Source organism: Trichomonas vaginalis, chromosome II (assembly GCF_026262505.1).
Source record: "Trichomonas vaginalis G3 chromosome II, whole genome shotgun sequence".
Lineage (NCBI taxonomy): Eukaryota > Parabasalia > Trichomonadida > Trichomonadidae > Trichomonas > Trichomonas vaginalis.
The window spans coordinates 9,393,636-9,416,024 of NC_067204.1; the positions used below are offsets into that span (position 1 = coordinate 9,393,636).

General features: G+C 29.5%; 5 protein-coding genes and 2 pseudogenes across 7 annotated transcripts, besides 3 other annotated features; 3 read left to right on the top strand and 4 right to left on the bottom strand.

Moving 5' to 3' along the window:
• Positions 1-1,813: 1,813 nt before the first annotated feature.
• On the bottom strand, positions 1,814-3,064 carry TVAGG3_0513800 (glycosyltransferase family; the record flags this gene model as incomplete). The annotated part of the gene is made up of 1 exon (XM_001305641.2): positions 1,814-3,064. One exon carries the CDS (start codon positions 3,062-3,064, stop codon positions 1,814-1,816), a length of 1,251 nt encoding a protein of 416 aa, XP_001305642.1.
• A 221-nt stretch (positions 3,065-3,285) lies between these two features.
• Positions 3,286-3,415: a mobile genetic element.
• Positions 3,416-3,441: 26 nt separating this feature from the next.
• Positions 3,442-3,468: a mobile genetic element.
• Positions 3,469-3,675: 207 nt separating this feature from the next.
• TVAGG3_0513830 (uncharacterized protein) lies at positions 3,676-5,423 on the bottom strand (the record flags this gene model as incomplete). Its single annotated transcript, XM_001305642.1, has 1 exon — positions 3,676-5,148. One exon carries the CDS (start codon positions 5,146-5,148, stop codon positions 3,676-3,678), a length of 1,473 nt encoding a protein of 490 aa, XP_001305643.1.
• Positions 5,424-7,785: 2,362 nt separating this feature from the next.
• Positions 7,786-21,913: a mobile genetic element.
• On the top strand, positions 9,346-9,979 carry TVAGG3_0513850 (uncharacterized protein; the record flags this gene model as incomplete). The annotated part of the gene is made up of 1 exon (XM_051237020.1): positions 9,346-9,979. A coding segment is annotated over one exon (634 nt), but the record flags the coding sequence as incomplete, so codon positions are not given.
• On the top strand, positions 12,070-13,125 carry TVAGG3_0513860 (keratin-associated protein family; the record flags this gene model as incomplete). Its single annotated transcript, XM_051237021.1, has 1 exon — positions 12,070-13,125. One exon carries the CDS (start codon positions 12,070-12,072, stop codon positions 13,123-13,125), a length of 1,056 nt encoding a protein of 351 aa, XP_051094845.1.
• TVAGG3_0513870 lies at positions 13,595-14,261 on the top strand (annotated as a pseudogene). Its single transcript has one exon. A coding segment is annotated over exon 1 (667 nt).
• TVAGG3_0513880 (uncharacterized protein) lies at positions 15,136-15,432 on the bottom strand (the record flags this gene model as incomplete). Its single annotated transcript, XM_001283244.1, has 1 exon — positions 15,136-15,432. One exon carries the CDS (start codon positions 15,430-15,432, stop codon positions 15,136-15,138), a length of 297 nt encoding a protein of 98 aa, XP_001283245.1.
• Positions 17,141-17,898, bottom strand: TVAGG3_0513890 (annotated as a pseudogene). Its single transcript has one exon. A coding segment is annotated over exon 1 (758 nt).
• Positions 21,914-22,389: the final 476 nt, after the last annotated feature.

The following is a 22,389-nucleotide window of genomic DNA, read 5'->3' on the forward strand; positions in this document are numbered from 1 at the left end:
CTTGCCGTTTTCAATCATTCACTATTCCTGATTCTCTTGAGTATATAGGCGATGGAGCGTTTTCGTATAATCCAAATCTAGTGAGCATAGAAATCTCCGAGAATAACCAACACTTTGTTGTAATTAGTAGAACACAATTATATACCAAAAACAAAAATGAATTATTATTAATTGCCCCATCAGACTCGACTTTCTCAATAGATGTCCGATGCCAAGCAATTGCAGGATACTGCTTTATTGCAACTAAATGCGAAACAATAATTATTCCGCCTGGAGTTCAAACAATCAGAGGAAGATGTTTTGTATGGGCTCCACCATCTTTTACTCTGATCATAACAGGTAATACAATATTAACCCAAGAATCTTTAATAGATTATGAAGGAAATATGAAAATTATCTATTTTGGAATGAGAATTCAAAATGATTTTTCATTTTCATCTCAATTATCTATTTATGTTTGTCCAAAATATCATTCACAACGATTCTTGAACGTTCCTGTTACAATAGATCCTACATCTCCATGTATTTTTGCCGAATGCTACACAATCAATAATAAAAACTGTGATAAATTAAAAGCGAATTCTATATGTTTCTTTATTTTCATATTAATATAATAAAACTTTCATTTTTAAAGTGTTCGAACTCGTTATCTAATTTTCTCAAATAACTAGTTTTACTTATCAAGATTTCAAATACTCACTCAATGATAAGAACCTAACAGCTAGTGTTTTAGGCTGTAATGGTGAGTGTAAAGCAGAATTAATTTTTCCCGCTTCAGTTCCTTATGAATCAAAACAATATACAGTTACAGAAATCGCTACTCATGTGTTTTATAATCTTCAGAACAAATTTACAAAGATAGTTTTCCCTTCAAATTTATTATATATAAGAGTTGGAGCATTCGATCTAACACGCTTCCAGTATAATTTTGAACTACCATCAAAACTCAAAGTTCTTGATGCTTATTGCTTTGCTTCATGCAATTTTAAAAATATCACGATTCCAGAATCAATAGAATTCATAGGTGATGCAGCTTTTTCATATAATCCAAATTTAGTTAGTATAGATTTATCAGAAAACAATGAATACTATACTGTTATTAACAAAACACAACTTTATTCCAAAGATAAAACTCGTTTAGTAGTCATTACGCCATCAGATTCCACGTTTTCGATTGATCCTAGATGCCAGATAATGAGTACGCATTGCCTTGACTATACTATATGCCAAAATATTATAATTCCACCAGGAGTTCAGTCAATTCCTTACAAATGTATCGCTGGTGCTATCTCGCCATTGACTATTATCATAACAGGAAATTCTATAATTGCAAATAACGCTTTTGCCGACTATAATGGACAAATTAAACTGATTTACTTTGGAGTGAGAATTCAAAATGATTTTTCATATTCATCTGAGTTATCTATTTATGTTTGTCCGAAATATCAATCAAAGCGATTCTTGAACGTTCCTGTTATAATCGATCCTACATCTCCATGTATTTTTGTTGAATGTCATACAGTTAATAATAAAAACTGTAACATATTTAATTTGAGTCCTATATATTTCTTTATTTTCATTATAGTTGAATAAATTTTCTTTCTCTTCTTCCATATATTACGTTATTGCTTATAATTAATAATTTTAATAGTGCGATATGTAGGGAAGTATCACCTTTGTGAACAGTTTTTACAAGTAACTGATATCATAAGTAATTGCAAAATGATTTATCCGTGAGAGTTTTGTTTGACAAGTAAATATCATATTGAATCTTCATCTAACTTTACAATGATACAGAAAACAGATTTTTTTTTCAATCTCCGACATATATTGGCCTATGCTTAGGCATATAATCAATAAATGATATGAATTCTTTTGGTTGTGGAAAGTTTCCATGAATAGATGCATAGACTCCAACTTCAATAGCTTGAATTGCAAGTTCAACATCAATCGTAATGTCATTAAAATGATATTGACATTGAAAGAAATAAACTACTTTAACATGAACTGATAAAATCGAGCATATGACTGAGTAATCAAACATTTCATTACTTGCAATAATTACAACAGTATTAGGATTCATAAAAATAGTTTTAACTGCATTGCTTCCTGTTGGCAATAAAACACATTTAATTGAAGGATAAAATTTTGCATATGATTCGATTGTTCCCAATTTATCTTCAATTTCTTCGAATTTTACTCCTGTTATATTGCTTTTAATAGCTATCATCAATTCTTTGATATTAGTAATATGCCTACGCGTCTTTAAATCTCTATTCATAATTGCATATTTTGTTGGTTTAATATTTGATACTTTAAAATAAATTCTTAGCATATAAACTAATTTTTGTATTGGAATACCAAAATGCATAAGATGTGGCCTTCCTTCTACAGCCACGGCAAGTTTGTTAGCATGAACCCATGTATTGTTTGCAAGATAAATATATTTCCTTACTCCAATGGCTTTAAGAACATCTTCTCCAAATTTTCTTGAAAGTTCTGATAAAATTACAACACAGTCTTCTAAAAAATCTTCAGGAACTATTGCTAAAGGTGCAAGACAATCATCAATGAAATGTCCGAAATTATACATCCATATATGACCAAAAACGCATGCTTTATCGCATTCAAAAACTACCGGGCCTTCGTGAAATTCACGGATATAAATTGCTGATGAATCATATGGAGGTCTAATTATATAATTATTTATTACAAATTCTCCGAATTGATTTGCATACGCATCTTTGTATATTGCTATTTTTCCTTTGAAAGTCGTGACAATATCTATTGTCCGTTTTGTTCTGAATAGTGGTGCTAAACTCAGATTTGAAAAGTATTTTTTATATGGTAAACGTTCAGAGTTTTTCAAAAAACCAAAAAAATTACCAACCGGAGGATTTTCGTAATTTAAGTGCAGAGGAATCAATTGATCTAAATATTCTGGGAACAATCCTTCTTTTATGCCTTGAATTTTGAGTATTTTATTAGAATCTGGATTTAAATTTTGAAATTTATCAAGGCATTCAATGAATGGTTGTTTGATCTTTATTTTTAGAGTGGACATAGGATCACTTATCGGGGAAGTAGTAAAAGAATATAAAAGTATTACTAATAAAAAGAATACAATACTAGTCTCATATTTCATATAAAAAGTGACAATTCTAAATATCTTCTTTTCTAGTTGTGATCCACCTCAAAAAAATTCTAATAAAAATTCGTTTATTCTCTGAACACCGGATTCTATAGATACTAAAATGATTATACTAGAAGATGAAAGATAACATTTTAAGTCTATGCTTTTGCCCATCTGTATTTAATTAATTCAAATTCTTGACACTTGTGTGTAGCGTCATTGAAAATTAACCTTAAATATATGAATTGAAGGTCATATCATAGAGGTGTAAGGGCACCCTTAAAATTTTGGAGATTTAATTTCTATGTTTAAGGGTGCCTTACCACTTTCTGACACTTAAGTCTTTTATCTAAATTTTCAAAGGTAAAAAGTTTATAATTTTGTTCCGGAAAAAGTCATTTTAAATCACTACATAGTACATTATATTACTGCTAAACTTTTTTGCAACTACAATAAAGATATATTAATATTAGTGTACCCTTAAAATAATTAGGATTTTAAAATAAAAAATACAAACAGATTTTATTTAAATAAAAAAATAATTAAGTATAATATCTCAGACCTTTTTCAAGTTCTTCAGGGTCAGGATTCTTCAAAAAAAGTCGTGTATCTTGTTCAATTTGTCCATGTGATAGTTTAACAATTGCTTCGTACACGTCACCAAATGATTGATGAATAGCAATCAAAATGGAAACAAAAGGAATTTTTTCATCAAAAAATCTGTATATTTTGTAAACAGTTTCGTAATAAGGAGATGGAATAAAAGGAGGTAAAGTATCATCGACTTCTACTTTTGGAATTGGAGGTTCTTCAACAGAATCATTTGATATTTCTTGGTTTGATGATGTTTCTTCGAAACTATTTGGATATTTCTTTTTATTTGTTTTTGTTTTCGTTTGTTTTTGTGTCTGTGCCTTCCTTTGTTTGTTTTTTGGTTCAGGTTTATTGGTTTTTTGTGAAAAACTCTTCCTTTTTGTGTCTTTTCGTTTGGATTTCTTGATTTCGGAATTTTCTGAGGAAATTGAATCAGAATCACTGTTATTTGAAGAGTTTATACTTGAACTCCTGCTAACTGATGAATAACTATCAAGAACTTCACTTTCTGAGGAATCTGAAGAAGATTCTGAAATTTTTTCAGAAGAACTGGCTTCTGAGAGTTTCTCTGGTGTTGTATCACTTGATTCATCTAAAGAATCATCATTTTGAAGCTTATTATCTTTATTTGATTTTGAATTTTTTCTATTTGATGTAGATTCTGCTGTTTTTGCTTTGGTAATGATTTTAGTATCAGGTTTTGACTGTAAATCATTGGATTTTTCTGTTGTTTTTGATTTTGATTTTTGATTTTTATTTTCTTCATTTGTTTTTGAAGTATTTTGTTTAGCAGTTTGTTTCTTGGTTGTTTTACTATTAGTTTCATATTTATTTTGAGAAGATCTTGTAGACATATGTGATTTTGTTTTTTCCGTCTTTGATGAAGCGGATTTTGAATTGTCCTTCGACTTTGGAGTTGTTTTGTTCTTATTTCCTTTCTTATTTTCAGTTTCTTTATTCTCATTAGAATTTATAACGCCTATAATTACAGGATCATCGTATTCGGAACCCAAATTATCTAAACTATCATTACCATTTCCTTCTTTTGTTTGAGAATCAATGCTTGATTGAGGAACTAAAACATTTTCGGAAATTCGTGGATTTCTATCTAACACAATTGGAACAGTTTCATCATTTGATTGTGAAGAAGATTTTTTCGTTGATAATGGCTCTGAATTTTCTTTTGATTTTTGATTTTCCGTAATTTTTGTTATTTTTTCTATAGCAGTCTTAATATTCATATTCGATTTTGTATTATTTTGGGCATCCTTCGGAAAAGCCTGAGATAGCGATAAAGAACTCGGGTCAGGTGTTATATTATTACTTGGCATTTCATTTACAGCTTTTAACAAGAGATCATCATTATCACTGCTGTATGTGCTTGATATTGATGCATTCTCGGCATTTGCATTTGAACTCATATAATGAAAAAATTGAAAATAAAAAACTATATGTCACTTTTTTACATCAATGTACTTTATTAAGCTTCCATATCAATCAATCAGCTTGTGAGGAATGACATAGTGATTATCTGCCTGAAGTGGTAGAGTGCATATCAAAAATAGACTGAACTTTCAAGGTTAAGTTTAATATCTAAATTCGTAGTAGTAGGATAGGATGGGTTGTGTGACTTTTTTTGTAAACGTAAGAATTCATACAATATCGAGCGATTTTGTATCATTTTTTTTAACATATTAATTTTAAAATAATTTATTTTTTTATTCTTACATAAATGACCCAACAAGTAAAACCAGATATATTAGATTATCGAATTTTAGAGGATGGTGTTCCTGTTTATATTCAAAGATTTAAAGGGAAGCAATATTATAGAATTGTTTAAATCCTGAATATCTTAAACATCAATTTAAAAATGAAGATTGTGAATTATTAAATGAATATGAAAGCCAAAATAAGCTAATGAGGTATAAATATAATGATAAAGAATATTTAATTTCATGGAATCAATGGAGTCATAAACTTTAAAAAGAATTTGATGAGTTCAACATTGAACTTTAAGAAATTAATGATTATTTGAATTTATGATATCAATTATTTGATTTATTTTTCTTCAATTCTTATTCTTTTTGTTAAATCATCAATTTTCATTAATGAGGTGATTCTTGATTGAGGAATAGATTTCAAACTAACCACTCCTTTTATTTTTGAAATTTTGAATCCATCAACTTTAAACATTTTATTCAATTTACATGTTGTCAATTCTTCAAATAATTTTTTATTATTAGCATAATAGTCATTAAATTCTTCAACAGATGAAAAAATTTTTATTTCAGTAATTGGTTTAACAACATTTATTTTTTGTTGAACATTTTCACTTTCATTTATTTCTTCCTTCTCTGTTTCATTTATTTTTAAAATTGGTTTCATTTATCATTAAATAAAAATTAGAATATAAGTGATGAAATATATTTTTTAATTAATATTAAATCAGAAATGGCGGCAGGATTCTTTAAAAAATTATGGGATGGAATTAAGAAAGCTGCGGGTTGGGTTTATAAAAAGATTATTAAACCCGTTGCAAACTTTTTGGCACCAGTAGCGAAAACGGCAGGAACTATCATAGGTGGAGTATTAGGTACTAAAGCAGGTAATCCGGCGATGGGAGCACAAGCAGGTAACGCAGTTGGTGGAATTGCTGAAGGAATACTTAATAAAATAGGAGGTAGATAGTGGAAAAATAAATAAATATTATTTTTATCTTAGTATCGGTTGAAGTCTTTGATAAACTTTTTCTCCTTTATTTAATATTTCTCTTATTGGGGCGCTTTTGGCGTTATTGATTCAGCAATGTCACTAATTGCTTCTTTATTCTTAAATATCCAATTTGCTCCTTTCTTCATTGTTTCCCAAACTTTATGCGCTCCTCTTTTTACTTTATCCCACAGTTTCTTAAATATACCTGCAGCCATAGTTGATTATTTCATTAAAATTAAAAATTCATTTTCATCTTTTAATTTTGATTTTTTATTTATAATAAATGACGACTAACTATTTAGTGCCAAACACTAAACCGATTAATGGAAATGTGTTTCATTCATTCGAAAAGATAAATGAAATATTCGCAAAGAATGACGGTAGAAGATATTATAGAGAACTTGAAAGTTCATGCTATGACTCTGATGCTCCATATTTTGATGATAAACAAACTCATTTAAGAATTACAAATCCAGCTCATGATGTGAACCAATTAGGTGACACATATATTAAACGCAAAGTTAAAGCAACTCTAGTTTCAAATAAAGCTTTCACATGTGATGCCGCTTTTAAATGCATGCGTTTATTCGTTGGTTACAAATCATCAAATCAAAGCTTTAAACAATTAGAAGTAGAAACTGAAAGAGGTGATGCCGGTTATCTTCAGATGGATTGCGCCCGTGAATCTTTCGCATTTGCAACATATAAACCAAAATCAGAAAGGAAAGTTAAAAAGTTTGTTCATTCGTTATATAATAATGTTCAAAAATATGATAACTCAGTATGTGGTAAATATATTGACCCTTCAGAAGTTTTCAAGAAAGCAAATGAAGAAGTTGATATCACTTTTGATATGATTATTCCGGTAAATGATTTGTTAGCATTTCAGGCGTTCGATGATTATCCTAAATCATTTGGTGATATCATTCTTAAATATTATGTTTTCAGGGATACTTTAGTATTTTGTCAGGTTGACGTTAAGAGTTGCTGATTTACAAAATTACGTTTATGAAAAGATAACTGATGAAAATTATGAAAAGATTATGAATCATGTTTATAAATATGATCGCAAATTCCAACAAATCGGACTTCCTGCCAAATTAATTACAAGCTTAGCCGCTACATCTGCTGACGCAATAGTTGATGACGTTATTATTTCATGCACAAAGATGGAAGTTTTAGAGGATAAATGCATTACGCCAGGATACGGTTTAATTGAAGAATCAGTTAAAGCAATACCACGTTTATCTAGTAAGGAAGATCCATTCATGATTCCAGCTCAACATATTGACGTTCGTTCACTAAATGGAGGTTGCATCACTCCTGAAGGTATTAGCTCAGATTTCTCATACGCTCTTCATAATGTTACAGATGTTGTGTTAACATTTCCGAAGAATGCAATGCAAAGAACGGTTTTAGAAAATCCAATGCTTCGAGGTCTTCAGGTCACTATAGATTCCAGAAACTTCCCCGATCAAGCGATGACCACAGTGGGCGACATATTCTTTACACGTATGCTTCAAGCTTCTGATTTAGATGGAGTGAATGAATGCACAGAAGAATACGAGGACTCATTAACTAGACCACTGAATGATGATAATGGCACACCATTAGCTAGAACATGGAAAGACCAAACTTCATTCTTATGCACTATTCCAGTTCAACGTGATGGAGCGGGTATATTCTTTGATGGATTAGAAACTTTCAACTCACAAGTTACAGTACAAGTGAAAGCTTATCCAATCATTCAGGGTGAAAATGACACTTACTGTTCAAAGGTGACAAATCCTCCTCAGGTTTGGTTTACTAGGACTACATATTGGACATGGACACCGGATGAATGTTTGAAATATCATCCAACAGGTACACCACCGCAGTATAGAAGTTCATATGATGAAATATTGATGAATAGAAATGTTTAAAATTATAAATTTATTTTTGATTAAATGGATTTAAATTCATCCACCCTTATGAAGAATTAGCAGGAGTATATAATACATACGTAGATGATATGATTAATGAAGCATTGAGTGATAATAGAAATGCTCTATCTAAGGAAAAATTAATGAAAATTCCATATTCTGAATGTTACTTAAATTCAATCACTGCAGCAATTGGTAAACAGAATAAAGGTAAAACATTAACGATATTAAAACAAATTATCATTATTGCTAACACTTCCCCCTATTCACATGTGTTAATTTATATCAACCGTTCAGGTTCACCTTCAGATGATACATTTGAATCTTTAAAGCATTTAATCAAAATTCCAATTATTTATTTATCACAAGAAGAAGCAGAAGATTATTTAAAAAACTTTTTAATATATAAAGAATTATATAATACAATCAAGAAGCAAGGATTAGAGGATAAAATTATTGATAAACAACGGGATGAATTATTTGAAACACTTTCTATTTCAAATTTTGATAGAGAATTTTTGCATTCACTAATTTTTCTAGATGATGCGGTGAAATCAAAACTAATAACAAATGAGAAATCATATTTTAATCAGTTATTAACTCAATGTCGACACATTCAGTGTTCATTCTTTATGGCTGTTCAATATTTCAAAGCATTAAGCACAAACATTAAATCAAATCTATCAACCCTTTTCATTTTCAGTGGGTTTAGTCGTCAACAGTTGAACGTTATGCTTTATCAAGTGAATTTACCAATGAGCATTAATGAACTTTACACACAATATCAGCAATTAGGTGAACATGGAAAAATAATAGTTGATTTAAATAAAGGAAGTGTTAAATTTGATTAACTTTTTATAATTAATTTTTATTTTTTATTTATAATTAAACATGACAGAAATGGTAAATCTTCTACAGGTTCGATTAAAACAAGGGACAACCAAAAAGGGTGCATATAATAGAACTATGAAAGTTCCTGATGGAATGAAAGAATTAGTTCATATTGTTGCTGGTCTTCAAAAAGATGTTAAACAAATGAGAAACGTTTTAACATTACCAGAAGCTCAAGCATATGCCAAACGTCAAGGTCCAAATTGGGAAGCACACGAAGCAGACATTACGGGTCCAAATGGAAAACCTGATGGTATAAATGAAGTTTTCGTTACTGATGGTCAAGGTAATATTAAAGTCATAAATGGTTATAAATTAACTATATCTGATTATCCTAAACGTAAAGCATATAATGAACGTTATCCTATGCAATTTGATGAAAATGGAAAAGCTGTTAAACAATACATTGGAGAAGGTGAAAATGGTCCAATTAATTCATACCGTCATAATCCATATTCTTATTTCAATGAAGAATTAAATGCTGTTGAAGAGGGACTGGATGGATTACCACGATATTCTAACCAGTTTGATGGTCAATATGCAAATATTAGACCTGAAATTTCAGCTAAGAAATTCTTTAAAGTTGCTTTATTCGATCCGGTTTTCGCAAATGTTAAAGATGAACTTAAACAGCAATTCCAACCAATTATAGTAGCAAGAATTGCATCAGGTGCTTTATCTCAAGCATTCAAAGATTTAATTAAGAAACCATTATATCAGCAACGTGGTTTAACTTATGATTTAGTTAAGGAATCAGATAAAAGAAAATTTGAGAAATCAGATGATTATAAGAATGCAATTAATGAATATATTCGGTCTATTAATTACGATGAAACAGCTAAAAATCAACTTCATGAACAAATACAGGGAATAATAGATTCAAAAGTTCCAGCAAAATAAAAGTTTAAATATATTTTTTTTATTCGATTATAAATGAGAAGACGTTTCACTAGTCAAAAGAACACTAACGCAAAAGCAGAGATTACGGTTGGTTATAACGTAAATGATGATAAATCACGAATTATTCAAAATGTTAAAGTTAATGTTAGCCCTGAATTAACAAGGTCAGCAACTCAACCAAATTTATTAACTCGTGACTTACCGAAGAATGAGGAGAATGAAGACCCAATCATTTTATCTGAACCCGGTAAAGAACCTGTTGAAATTCTCACTTAGCCAACATACCCCCCACCTCTTTCATCAAACATCGAGAACCCATATAAAATAGACATTAATTCAGAATTAATGAAAATTTACCGTGATATAATAATTAATAATTATGATTCAATAATAAATTTAATTGACCAATCCGGTTTAATTATTTTACCTTATGAATCATTAATTCACATTATCGCCATTCTTTGTGATGTTCAAGATTCAGACGTTAAGATTCAATTTTTCATAGATGATGAGGTTTCATGCTGTGGAACAGTTGCAAAAATAAATCCTATAAAGGATATTAGCACAATTAAGATATCAAAGAACGGAACAACAACTGAACTTCATTTAACATATAATGATATTTATAATAAAATAGTTGATGAATATAAAATATCACTTGAAAAATTCTTTGTTAAGGCTATTTAATATTCAAGCATTAACATTATTGAATAATAATCCTTTGAATCATAATCAATAATAATTGACCTTTCACCAGTTTCTATCGTTTGTTTTATTTCTTTTTGTTCCCCACTATCCGGATCGGTCATTGTAATTGTTTTTGTTATAGTATCAGCTTTATCTTTAACTTCAATCTTTTTTCCATCGGGATATTTAAACCAAAATTCCAAAAATTCGATATTGTCAATCTGTTCATATTTTAATCTATCAATTACATTTTTAATACCATCTGAAAATCTTATGAAATGGTCATTATATGGGTTTGATTGAACTAAATTTGAATGAAGTGAAATATAACCTGTTGATGAATATGACATCGACTCATATTTTCTGAAAACACTAAAATTTATAACATGAATGAATTTCTTATTCGTTGAATTTATGAATTCTTGAGGTAATCTTATTTTAGTTTTATTTATCACCGGAAAATAACGCTTTACCATATTTTTAATCGTAATAAAAATGTCAATTATCAATATTATTTCGAATAATAACTGTGAATTAAATTTAACAGTTAGCGGAATTTATAATGTTACTCTCGTTTCTGTGAGTGGTAAATTTAATCCCATTCTTTTAGACCCTTCAGATTATATATCATTTATTAAAGATGACCTTGAAAAAACGTATGATATGTATATAAATAATGTGATAGCGAAATGGGATATTAACATGATTTTAAGTTATTTAAATGAATCATTTATCGTATGGTATGAAGAAAATTTTAAATCAAAACCTGATAAACTTTTTGAACTTGATGAAATAAATAACCTTATTAAATTTCCGCTGAAAATTAAATTTTGTACTCCTCATCTTCGTTCATTGTTGGGAATATTAAATTTTGAAAAAGATGTTAGGGATGTTTTGTATTCTGACACCGGTTCCAATTTCATTTTAATCAAATGTGATAAAGTTAATACCCCAATGAGATTTTCACATCAAACATTAGACCCTAACTCTTACCCATCAATACAAAACATTTTATCCATCAACTTAAACACATTTTCTTTATCATATCCGTTTCAATTATCCGGGAATTCATTTATTCTTCATTCAAAAGATTTATCAAATATTAAATTTAGAATAACTGACCTATTTGATTGTGATTTAGAATTTATGAATGAAATATTATGGCAATTTCAAATAGAGAAAATAGCTGATGAGATAACGGATTAAATATTTATTTTTAAATCATAATAAATGATTAAACAACAGCAACTTAAGGCGCAAAGCGCCCAGGTCCTTCAGACCATTACATACGCCATATATGCATATAATTCAAAGACGGCAGAACAAACGCAAAGGTTGAAATATGGAGATTTGGAGATAGTATTGAAAAATGAACATTTCGAATTCGTTTGCAAAGGTGGTGCAGTGATATCAAATATAAAAGAAATTTTATTTATGAATTCAAAAATTAAAGGAATAACGGATGATATAACATCAATTCCACCAGAAGAACAGAGATATTACGCATTAAATGCATTTCCTAAAGTTTTGAAGATTGGAAGATTTAATTTAAATGAGGAATTCATAGAAGGTTTCCTAAATGACATAATGAAGAGGGTGGATAAGGAATATGTGGATAGTGAGTTAAATAAGAAGGCAAATTTGGTTTATGTTGATGAAAAAGATAATGAAATTAAAGAAAAGGTTGAATGGTATCATGAATGGACATTTGAGACTTTTAAAGTTAAAGCCGATACAGAATGGGTTTCAGGATGTTTAGACCTTAAAGCAGATAAAACATATGTTGATGAAAATTATGCAAAGAAGTCGGAAGTAAATGATGTGATTACAAGCATGAAAAATGAAATACTTCAAACATTATATCCTGTTGGTTCTATTTATACGTCAATGAACTCAACAAATCCAGCAAGTGTTTTAGGTTTTGGTACGTGGAAGCAGATTGTAGATAAATTCTTATACTGTGCTAGATATTCAAAGCAAACAGGAGGTTCGAAGAAAATTAAAGAAGCAAACCTTCCACCGCACACTCATACAGGAACTACAAACACAACAGGTAATCATTCACATTCAATAACAAAAAGAGGTTATACAAATCTTGCAGCGGGTTCGAATAGACAGGGAATGAATAGATCTGATATTTCAACTGACCCAGTAGATTCAAGCACAGGTATTTTCTGTGGAACCACAGGTAATCATTCACACACTTTCACAACAAATCCAACAGGCTCGGGTAAAGATTACATGCCACCATTTGTGACTGTATTCGCATGGTACCGCGTTCATTGAATGTGCTTGAGCCCAGACCTTTGGGTCAAGGCTTACCGAATGAACTAAATATATTTTATGTCTGTAATTAATTAGGTAATGAAGTAATGGATGAACTGCAGAAATAATGTTTACGTTAATGTTTACGTTAATGGTTTTTAGGTTATTCAATAATTAATTATTTTTGAAGAACTGAAGGTGCTACCATGTTACCATGTGCTACCAGGTTATTTAACTTCTCTGAAAAAATGAGACAACATGACATTTTGACAACAGTCGGGAAATGATTTGTCATGACTTCATCGTAATGAGTGTAAATCAGACAAAAATATATTTTAGGTGAAGAGGTGAGATTTCACCTGTTTTCTCACCCTCACCGCTTAGCGGCTCAGATTGCTTTTGCTTTCTCGTGAATTTTCATGAATTTCCTTAAGATAGAAAAAATAAAGTTAGTTTTATTTTTATTTATTTTTTATTTTGTATAAAAGATATGATTTCAACAATCGGCACAACAACAATTCAAACAACAACTTCACCAAACTCGCTAGTCATGAATCCTACGTCAATGTTGGTAGAGATGAAAAGCTTTATTCCTTCTTCATATACTTTTGAGACAGAAATACAAAGAATTAAGCAAGAACTTTTAACAAGTAATTTAGACTGTAGTGCGAAAGATGAAACAAATGAACAGTATCTTTATGACATGCAGGACATTATTGACCATTTACCCAAATTGCCTGAAATTCAGCAGCAAAAACTAACTATTCCTGAATTCGATGAAATAGAAGTGAAACCAACTGATTCAGTAGAAATAAAGAAGTTCATACGTAAAGTAAACTATGAATTCCTTGGTTTTCATTGCAACCATAAAGTTATGAACAAGAGATTGCGACATGGTATATAAGAACATCTCTGACATATATAAATCTGGGGAGTTTAAGACATACGACAACTTTGTTTCATTAGTTGCTGAATGTGTATGGCAGATAAGAGATAAAGATAAAAGATGTAAAATAAGGAATGGACAAATAAAACCAACAACTTTTGAGTTAAAGAAAACCATTGACGCCTTAGTTGTTCTAGCAGGTCAAATTTCAATGTATAACGCAAAAATGAATCCGCAATGTTCAAAATGTAAAGCAGCAATGAGGAAATATAACTACTCCGTCAAAGAGATATGCTGCCTTAAAGAAAGAAGTAGAGAAACCAGCAGAAGATAAAATGGACATGTTAGCATTTCTGAACAAAAACTATCCCACAGCTGATGATTTCCTTTTATCTGACGTCAAGAAGAAGTATAAAGAAACTTTCGGCATTTTTAAAACTTTTGACATACTGACAGAAGAAATAGAAGCTACGAAATTGTTTAGAATTTCAAATATACATCGTACAATTCATGTAAAACGCTTATAAAATAACTGGGGTGAAAAATTAGGTGAGAAAACAGGTGAAATCTCACCTCTTCACCTAAAATATATTTTTATTGAATTCAGCAACAAAATGAACGAGGTCAGGATGTATGCAAATACCTTTGAATTCATTCATAACGCCCTTAGTAAGCTCATAAAATGCTTGTTTTGAGGTCAAGCCAAAACTCAAGAATTTTCCTGTGTGAATTTTGTATAAAAAGCAACCGTCTGAATTCCGGCGGTTGTTATATTCTTGACAAAGCATTAACGAAGAAGTTTTGACAAAACATTAACGATGAAATCATGACAAAACATTAACGATGAAATACCTGTAAATGAAGCTTTATAAAGTATGATTGGAATTTATTTTTGCATTAATCCCGCTGTGTTGTCAAAATGTCATGTTGTCATCATTTTTAAGAGAAGTTAATTAACCTGGTGACATGGTGACGTAGTGACACTTTCAGTTCTTCAAAAATAATTCATAAATGCCTTCCTCCTTTCGTACCTGTTGTCAAAATGTCATGTTGTCATCATTTTTAAGAGAAGTTAATTAACCTGGTGACATGGTGACGTAGTGACACTTTCAGTTATTCGAGATGTTGTCAAAGAAAAATAAAAATTAAATTTGGATTGAGTTTAAAAATTCATCTTTATTAAATTCATCTCTTCCAATCAATTTATTTATTCTATTAAATTCTTTTATTTTTGCTTCACTCAGTTTAAGGATTGAACGGTAAGTTTCTAACTTTTCGATTATTTCCTTCTTCTCTTCATCGTTTTCAGTTCCATTAGTTTTATGGGCATCAACCCCACCGCATTGCGACTTCTTTTTGTAATAGCATATTTTTGATTTAATTCTGTTTAGTTTCTTTTTATATTCATTGTCTGGACTCTTGGCTGCTTTGTTGTCACTCATTTCTTACGAAATAAAAAAAATTAAATATTATTTAAATATAATGGAGTAATAAAATAAATCGGAATTTCTATTAATTTATTGTCAACTTCAACTAATGCATTGCCGTTAATATATCTAACAAATTCAGTTATTGTGTCAAATCTTCGTCTTCTTTTTGTCATTGATTTATCAGTTTTTCCATAATCGAGATGAATCAAAACTTTATCCCCTTGTTTAAAATTCATGAGCCCGAATTAATTTGTTCACGTTTAACATCATTTAACCTTTCCATTTGCTTTCTAATATATTCCCATTCTTTTGAAATATCATTTTTCATTTCCACTGGTTTCATGTTTATAGTTCTATGCCATGTATTATTATAATAATATATTAACTGCTGTATGATGGAGTCATGATTTCCATCCCAGTATATCTGACCGTTAACCCCTAACGCATCTCTAAGAGTTCTCATTACCGCATCAACTATTTTATTATGAAACGTATATGGAGAGGATGAAAAGAAAAAATTAATTTGTGGGAAATAATGAGTCATAGTTGCCTGAAATCCTTTATCGCCATCACCCCTGATATTATCTACTCTTTCATGATCTAGTAAGTATTGAATAGCTCTTCTTGTTTCCTGTTCTGTTTTCCCTTTCACTGGAATGCAATATAAATATCTAGTGTTAATGTTAATGGCAAATAAATAAGTAACGTTTCCTTTTGAATATTCCAGATGATCGATTTCGTATGAATATGGATATGGTGCAAATGAAGGGCGACTAAATTTTTCCTTTAACGGTTGAATTTTCGGGTCAATTGGTTTATTTAATATCTTGAAATCCTTTTTAAAATCTTTTTGTTTCTTTGGTGATTGAAATGGATATAATAAAGTGAATGATGAAGGATTAACTGAAGGAGGAGGTACTGTCGTTGGAGGTTTTGGTATTGCAAGTGGTTTAATTTTATCTGCTTTGATTTTGGATGATGAAGTTTTAGTTGTTGATTTTCCTTTCATTAATTCTGGATGTATTCTATTCATTTGTTTTAAATATGCTGTATATAAAGGTTTGATATACTTTCCCACTTCGAGTTTATGTTGAAGGATGAATTCCAAAAGTTGATCTTCATTTAAAAGTCGGGCTGAATATGGTTTAACTAATGAATCATAAATTAAAGCTTGTGTTTCATTTATGGTCTGAAGGACCTGAGCGTTTTGCACCTTTAGCTGTTGAACATTTGCTACTTTAGAGCTCGGCTTTTTCTTCTTTGGTTTTTGTGGCTCAGGATTATATAATTTATATAATTCATCAATATCTTCTTCTGTTAATACTTTACTTTTGAAATCGTTCAACTGTTTAAGCTGTGATTTAGTTTTTCCCTTTGTATATTCATTATTTTTAATTTTGTCTTTAATTTTAGAAATTATTTTATCATGATATTTCAAAATTTCATTTTTATAATATGGATAATAATATTCCATATCATCACCCGTTATATTTTTATTATATTTTTGGAGATATGATTTTAATTCATAATAACTAAGAAAATTTTGATAAAGTACTAAATCAGCAATTAAATTTTTTAAATGTACGTTATCCATTTATATAAAAATAAAATAAATGTTTTAATGGTGCCCACCTCTTTGAATCATAGTATCAAAACCATCATTAACGGTTCCTTTTGTCTCTTCTGTGGCATTTCATTAAAAATAAAATTTTAAATTGTATTAAATAAATGGCATACAACATCCATTTTCACAACATACAGCCTTAGTGTGTGCTCCTGTTAATGCAGTCTTACTGATTGTTAAGCGAGTCATTGACCCATTTTTAAGTTGTAAATTAATATTCTGACCATCAAATATCACTTTATCATTTATTATATCCAAATAATTTTTAGGTGTTAATTGCTTATTTTGTCTTAAACTAACACCCTTCATTTTTTGTGCAATCTTTTTAAAATCACCCCCATCAATTGAACCGTTGAATGATGTATAACACTTAGGACATAAAGCAACCATGTTATCACCTTGTTTCTCAATTGCTAAACCCAATAATTTTTTCTCATGTGCTTTTTCTTCAGCTTTATTCTTTAATTTAGGTTTAAATTTCTCATCAAAACAAAAGAAATCAAAAGGTGCGAATTTGAAAATGTTTTTATCATAAAATTGTTTATTGGTAACAATTGCTTGAAATGCTTGAGTGTTAGGAAGATTTGGGTCGCCAGCGATTGCCCAATAAGATGAATCGGTATCACCTTCAATGAAATGAAAACGATTAACATCCATGCATTTATACATAAAATCATAAAATGAACCAAATACCAGTATTTAGCATTATCTAAAGTGAAGAATGACTCTTGTAAACATGTATCACATCTATAAAATCTATCTTTAAGCATCACTTGATATGTATCCTCACCTATTTCTCTTATGTTTTTAAACTTATTTGACATACATGCAACGCGTGCCTTCTGTGCATTCATTATTTTAGTCTTTGCGTAATTTTGTGTATTCATTGCATCGTAACCATATGATCCATTAAGCGAAATCTTACAAAATAAACTTTTTCCTTTATTTCCTTCTAATTCAGCCTTTTGTCTTTCGTTCATAAATTTGTTCGCAAATTCATTAAAGCAAGTGTTTTTAGTAAATGTTAAAATTGATTGAATATCATCGATGATAAAATGAAACCTGTCGATTAGATACCAAAGATAATAAGAAGAAAATGGTTGATATTGGTTGTGTGTTGATGCTAACTGAGTTAATTTCCTCTGTTTCTGGTCAACTGGTAGATTGTTTGATTTCATGTAATTATACATAAAACTGCCAATTGTTTTTTTCATCTGTGATAATATCTAAGTTTCTTATTATCGGTAAAAAGTTTATGTAATCATTAATGTATTTTTCATCAATGTGACCCTTTACTTCAGCCACAAATAAAGTATTTTTCTTCTTAATTATTCCCAGTGCTTTTGCTTTCTTTGTTGCTGTATCACAAATGATAACACCATTCAATCTTCCCGGCATATACATTTTATGGTCAGTATATTGAATGAAATCATGAGGATTAGATGAAAATGATGAAGGATATAATGAATTAAAGTCAACACCAACGAAATGAGTCATAATGTTGGTGGTGTCCTCATTTGATACAGTTTTAGTTTCTGGATTATATGATTTATTAATGTGCGTGATTCCTTTAAGATTAACACGATGTTGAACATTTGATAGACCACCAGTAATTCCATTACGGAGAATGTGATAAGCTTCAACTGAATCTAAAGTCATTGGTAAATTATTTTTTAATGCGTAATTTCTTAAATTGATTCTTAAACGTTGAACATCTTCATCTTTATTTGATTTTACGACATTGCAATAACAACACATTAACTGACAATTTTCTTTGGTATGTGGTTTTTTCATTATCGATTCTATCTAATGTTGGTTTATTTGCATATGTAAACGCTTTACCACACATTTTGCATTTAGATGAAAGGATTAAATCGTGATAGTATTGAAAATCATCCATTGAAACATTATTTTTAGTATCCCTTTCTGCTTTTTCATCTTGTTTCTTATATGATTCAATTTTATTTTCCAATACTTTTTCGTTAATTCAAAACTTGATTCTATCTCTTCCTCAGGATATTTTTCATTAGGATTAAAGTCTTTATATGCTAAAGCGTAACGAATCATTGAAGCATTCGATGATAAAGAAAGATTATGAAGCATGTCAATTTTATAAACAAATGTTTCTTCAATAATTTTATCAATTGGGTCAATCATAATTTCAACATCTTTATTGCAATAATGAATAAAATATTCTAATCTATTCTTAAAATTTTTAGCATCATTGAGATATATTTGATAATCACTATCTGATATAGTTTCTTGTGTTAATGCTGAATAAAATGAATCTTGAGTGAATGGTTCCTCTTTATATAATTCTTCTTCGTAATTCTCCCATGTGATGAATTGATAAGGGAAAAAGGATTTAACACGTGATTTATTGTTTCCGAAATCTTGAGTGAATTGGTCTAATGTCCCACCCGCTATATAATTTCTGATGTCAATAAATCTCAATTCATATGGAACGTTTGTTTTCTTTACAATGATTTGCTTAAATTGTGAAGATGAACCCAGCATTGATTTTATTTTCCATTTTGCAGTGTTTAAATCACGAAGAATTAAATTTAAATCAAACTTTCCCGAATTAAAACCTATGATATTCACTTTATTGAATTCCTCATCTAGAAGTTCTTTAAATGCTTCCTTCTGTTTTTCATTTAATGTATGGGACAAAGTCCCCGCCGTTTGGTCTGAAAGACCTTCAGGATTCATTAATTCTTCATATTGTTCAATATTTGATTTAGCAACTAATGAACAGGTTGAAAATAAAAACTCAATCCAATCAGAAATAAAAGAATCACTCGAAGTTAAGCAAAAATTCCTCGTATATGTTTTATCATTTAATTTAACCGTTGATGATACCATGAATGGTTTTAAGTAAGCGTTCAAAGTTGCACACTCAGAAAGTTGTAATTCTTCTTTAGTCTCTAATGTTTCGAAGTCAAAAGTAATATAATATCTTGTCGGTTGATAATATTCCTGCAAATTATGAGCTAATAACCACTGATATATCTTCTGTTTCGTAATATGTGGTGCATATGGTTGCTGTGTCTTTTGCAACTGAACGTCTTGAATTAATCTTCCATTATTTTCTTTACATTTCTCACAATGCTTTAAAAATCTTCTTTGGTTTTTCCTTTCTGGATCATCACGGATAGAATAAACTTCTTCTTTACAATATGGACAAACTCTATAGCCGGTGAGTGCTTCAACGTCTGTTATTCTGTCAGCGTGAAGTTTTCCACATGGACTCTGTGTTAATAAAATATTTATTGTTTCAAATTCTGGATCTATCATTATTGAATCCACTAATGGAAAGTCTACCTTATTTATGTCCACGTCTTCTGGTTGAGGATCACAATAATAGAAATCAATATTAACATTTAACATTCTCGCTAATCTCTCACTTTCTGATGAAATGTCAAACCCTTCATATGCATCTATTGCTTCATTTAAATAGCTTCTACGAGTTTTAGGATTAACACCATCAGGAATGTTATAAAAGCGTTTAAATAACCTTCTACCTTCTGCTCTAATTTGATTATCATTCATTTTAGCGGTTCCGTTTTTGTTCATTTATGTAAGAATAAAAAATAAATAAAAATAAAGTTTATTTTTTAAAGCCCATAAAATGAATTAAGAACACATAAATTTTTATCATCTGCGACGTGACGAATACATTTTAATTTACTCAAGAATGCGTACCCTGATACATTAAATCTAATTCCTGTCTTATTTAATTTCACAACTTTGAAAAGGAATGTATGAATAGCTATAAAATGATGAGAAGATGTTTTATGGGTTGCTTCCATTTTTTCTGAAATAAATGAATAAATATAATGTTTATAAGTTTTCATATCTTTTATGTTCTTAATAACGAATGGTATAGACCTTTCCACTTCGTCTTCCTTCGGTGCTGTTCTTTCATATGAAACATTATTGGTATCTTCAATAATGAAACCACAGTCACACAAAATTTTATAGGTTCCAATGGTTTCTTTTGATATTTTATCTAATAAATCAAAAACTTTATCAACACCTGTGCATTTCTTTAAATAATAATTTGTGTAAATATCATGATCTTCTTTCTTAATCGTATTAGTTGCATATGTCACGTTTTTAAGAGCTTTTTTGAATTTTTCGGAATCTAAAGGTGGTGAAAGTAAGATACAAGGGTATTCTTCATTATCAATAAATTGTAACTTATGTTTACGTATAAATTTAGTACCTTCTTCTGAAAGTGTTTCGTCTATTTCACCATCTAATAAATTTTGTGTTGATTCTGAGACATAATTTTTATATCTTTCTTCATGAGATTTCTGAACTTCTGATTCTGAAGCTGGGATATTCATTAAATCCTCTACTTCATTTTCAACTTCTCTTAATTCCTTAATTTTTTCATCTATTTCATCTCTTATTTTTTCCAGTCTTTCAATTTCAATTTCATCGTATTCATCATCTTTAATCCGTTCTTCATAATATTCAGGGAAAACATCAGGTTCTTTAGGTTTTTCTTCTTCTGATGTGGGATATAAGAAATTTATAACATCATCTTTATTCATTTTTCCATCATAATCTAAATCATTTAATAACTCGGCAAATTTTTGACAATTTCTTAAATAATATTTACTAACTTCATAACACATCTCATCTAATATATCCTTTATTTCCTCGTTTGTGAATCCTAATTTTTTAACGTTGTTAGTTTTGACGCTCATTTCATACAAAATAAAAATAAATTATTCAAAAATGTAAGACATGAATTTTTAAAGTTTATTTTATTCATGAAAATAATTATTTCTAATTTCTTTTACTCTCTCGTACATACTAGATTTGAAGAATTCAGAACTTTTACCATAATCTCCTAAATGTTTTCTTATCTTATTGGTTTTCCATTCATTATATGAAACTGTATAAACTTTATCTTTATCTTTGCATCTTTCATCACTTCCAATATATTTATATTTCAATTTTGATTTATTGGTTTCATATTCATTAACGTTTAATAATTCACAGCCTTCCTTTTTAAATAAATGTTTTATGTATTCAGGATTAACAATTCTATAATATTGCTTCCCTTTAAATCTTTGAATATAAACAGGAACACCATCCTCTAAAATTCGATAATCTATTTTATCTGGTTTTACTTGTTGGGTCATTTATGTAAGAATAAAAAAATAAATTATTTTAAAATTAATATGTTAAAAAAAATGATACAAAATCGCTCGATATTGTATGAATTCTTACGTTTACAAAAAAAGTCACACAACCCATCCTATCCTACTACTATTCGTTTTATGCATTTTTTATGGTTCTGGATGTAAATTCTAACACGTTTACTATAG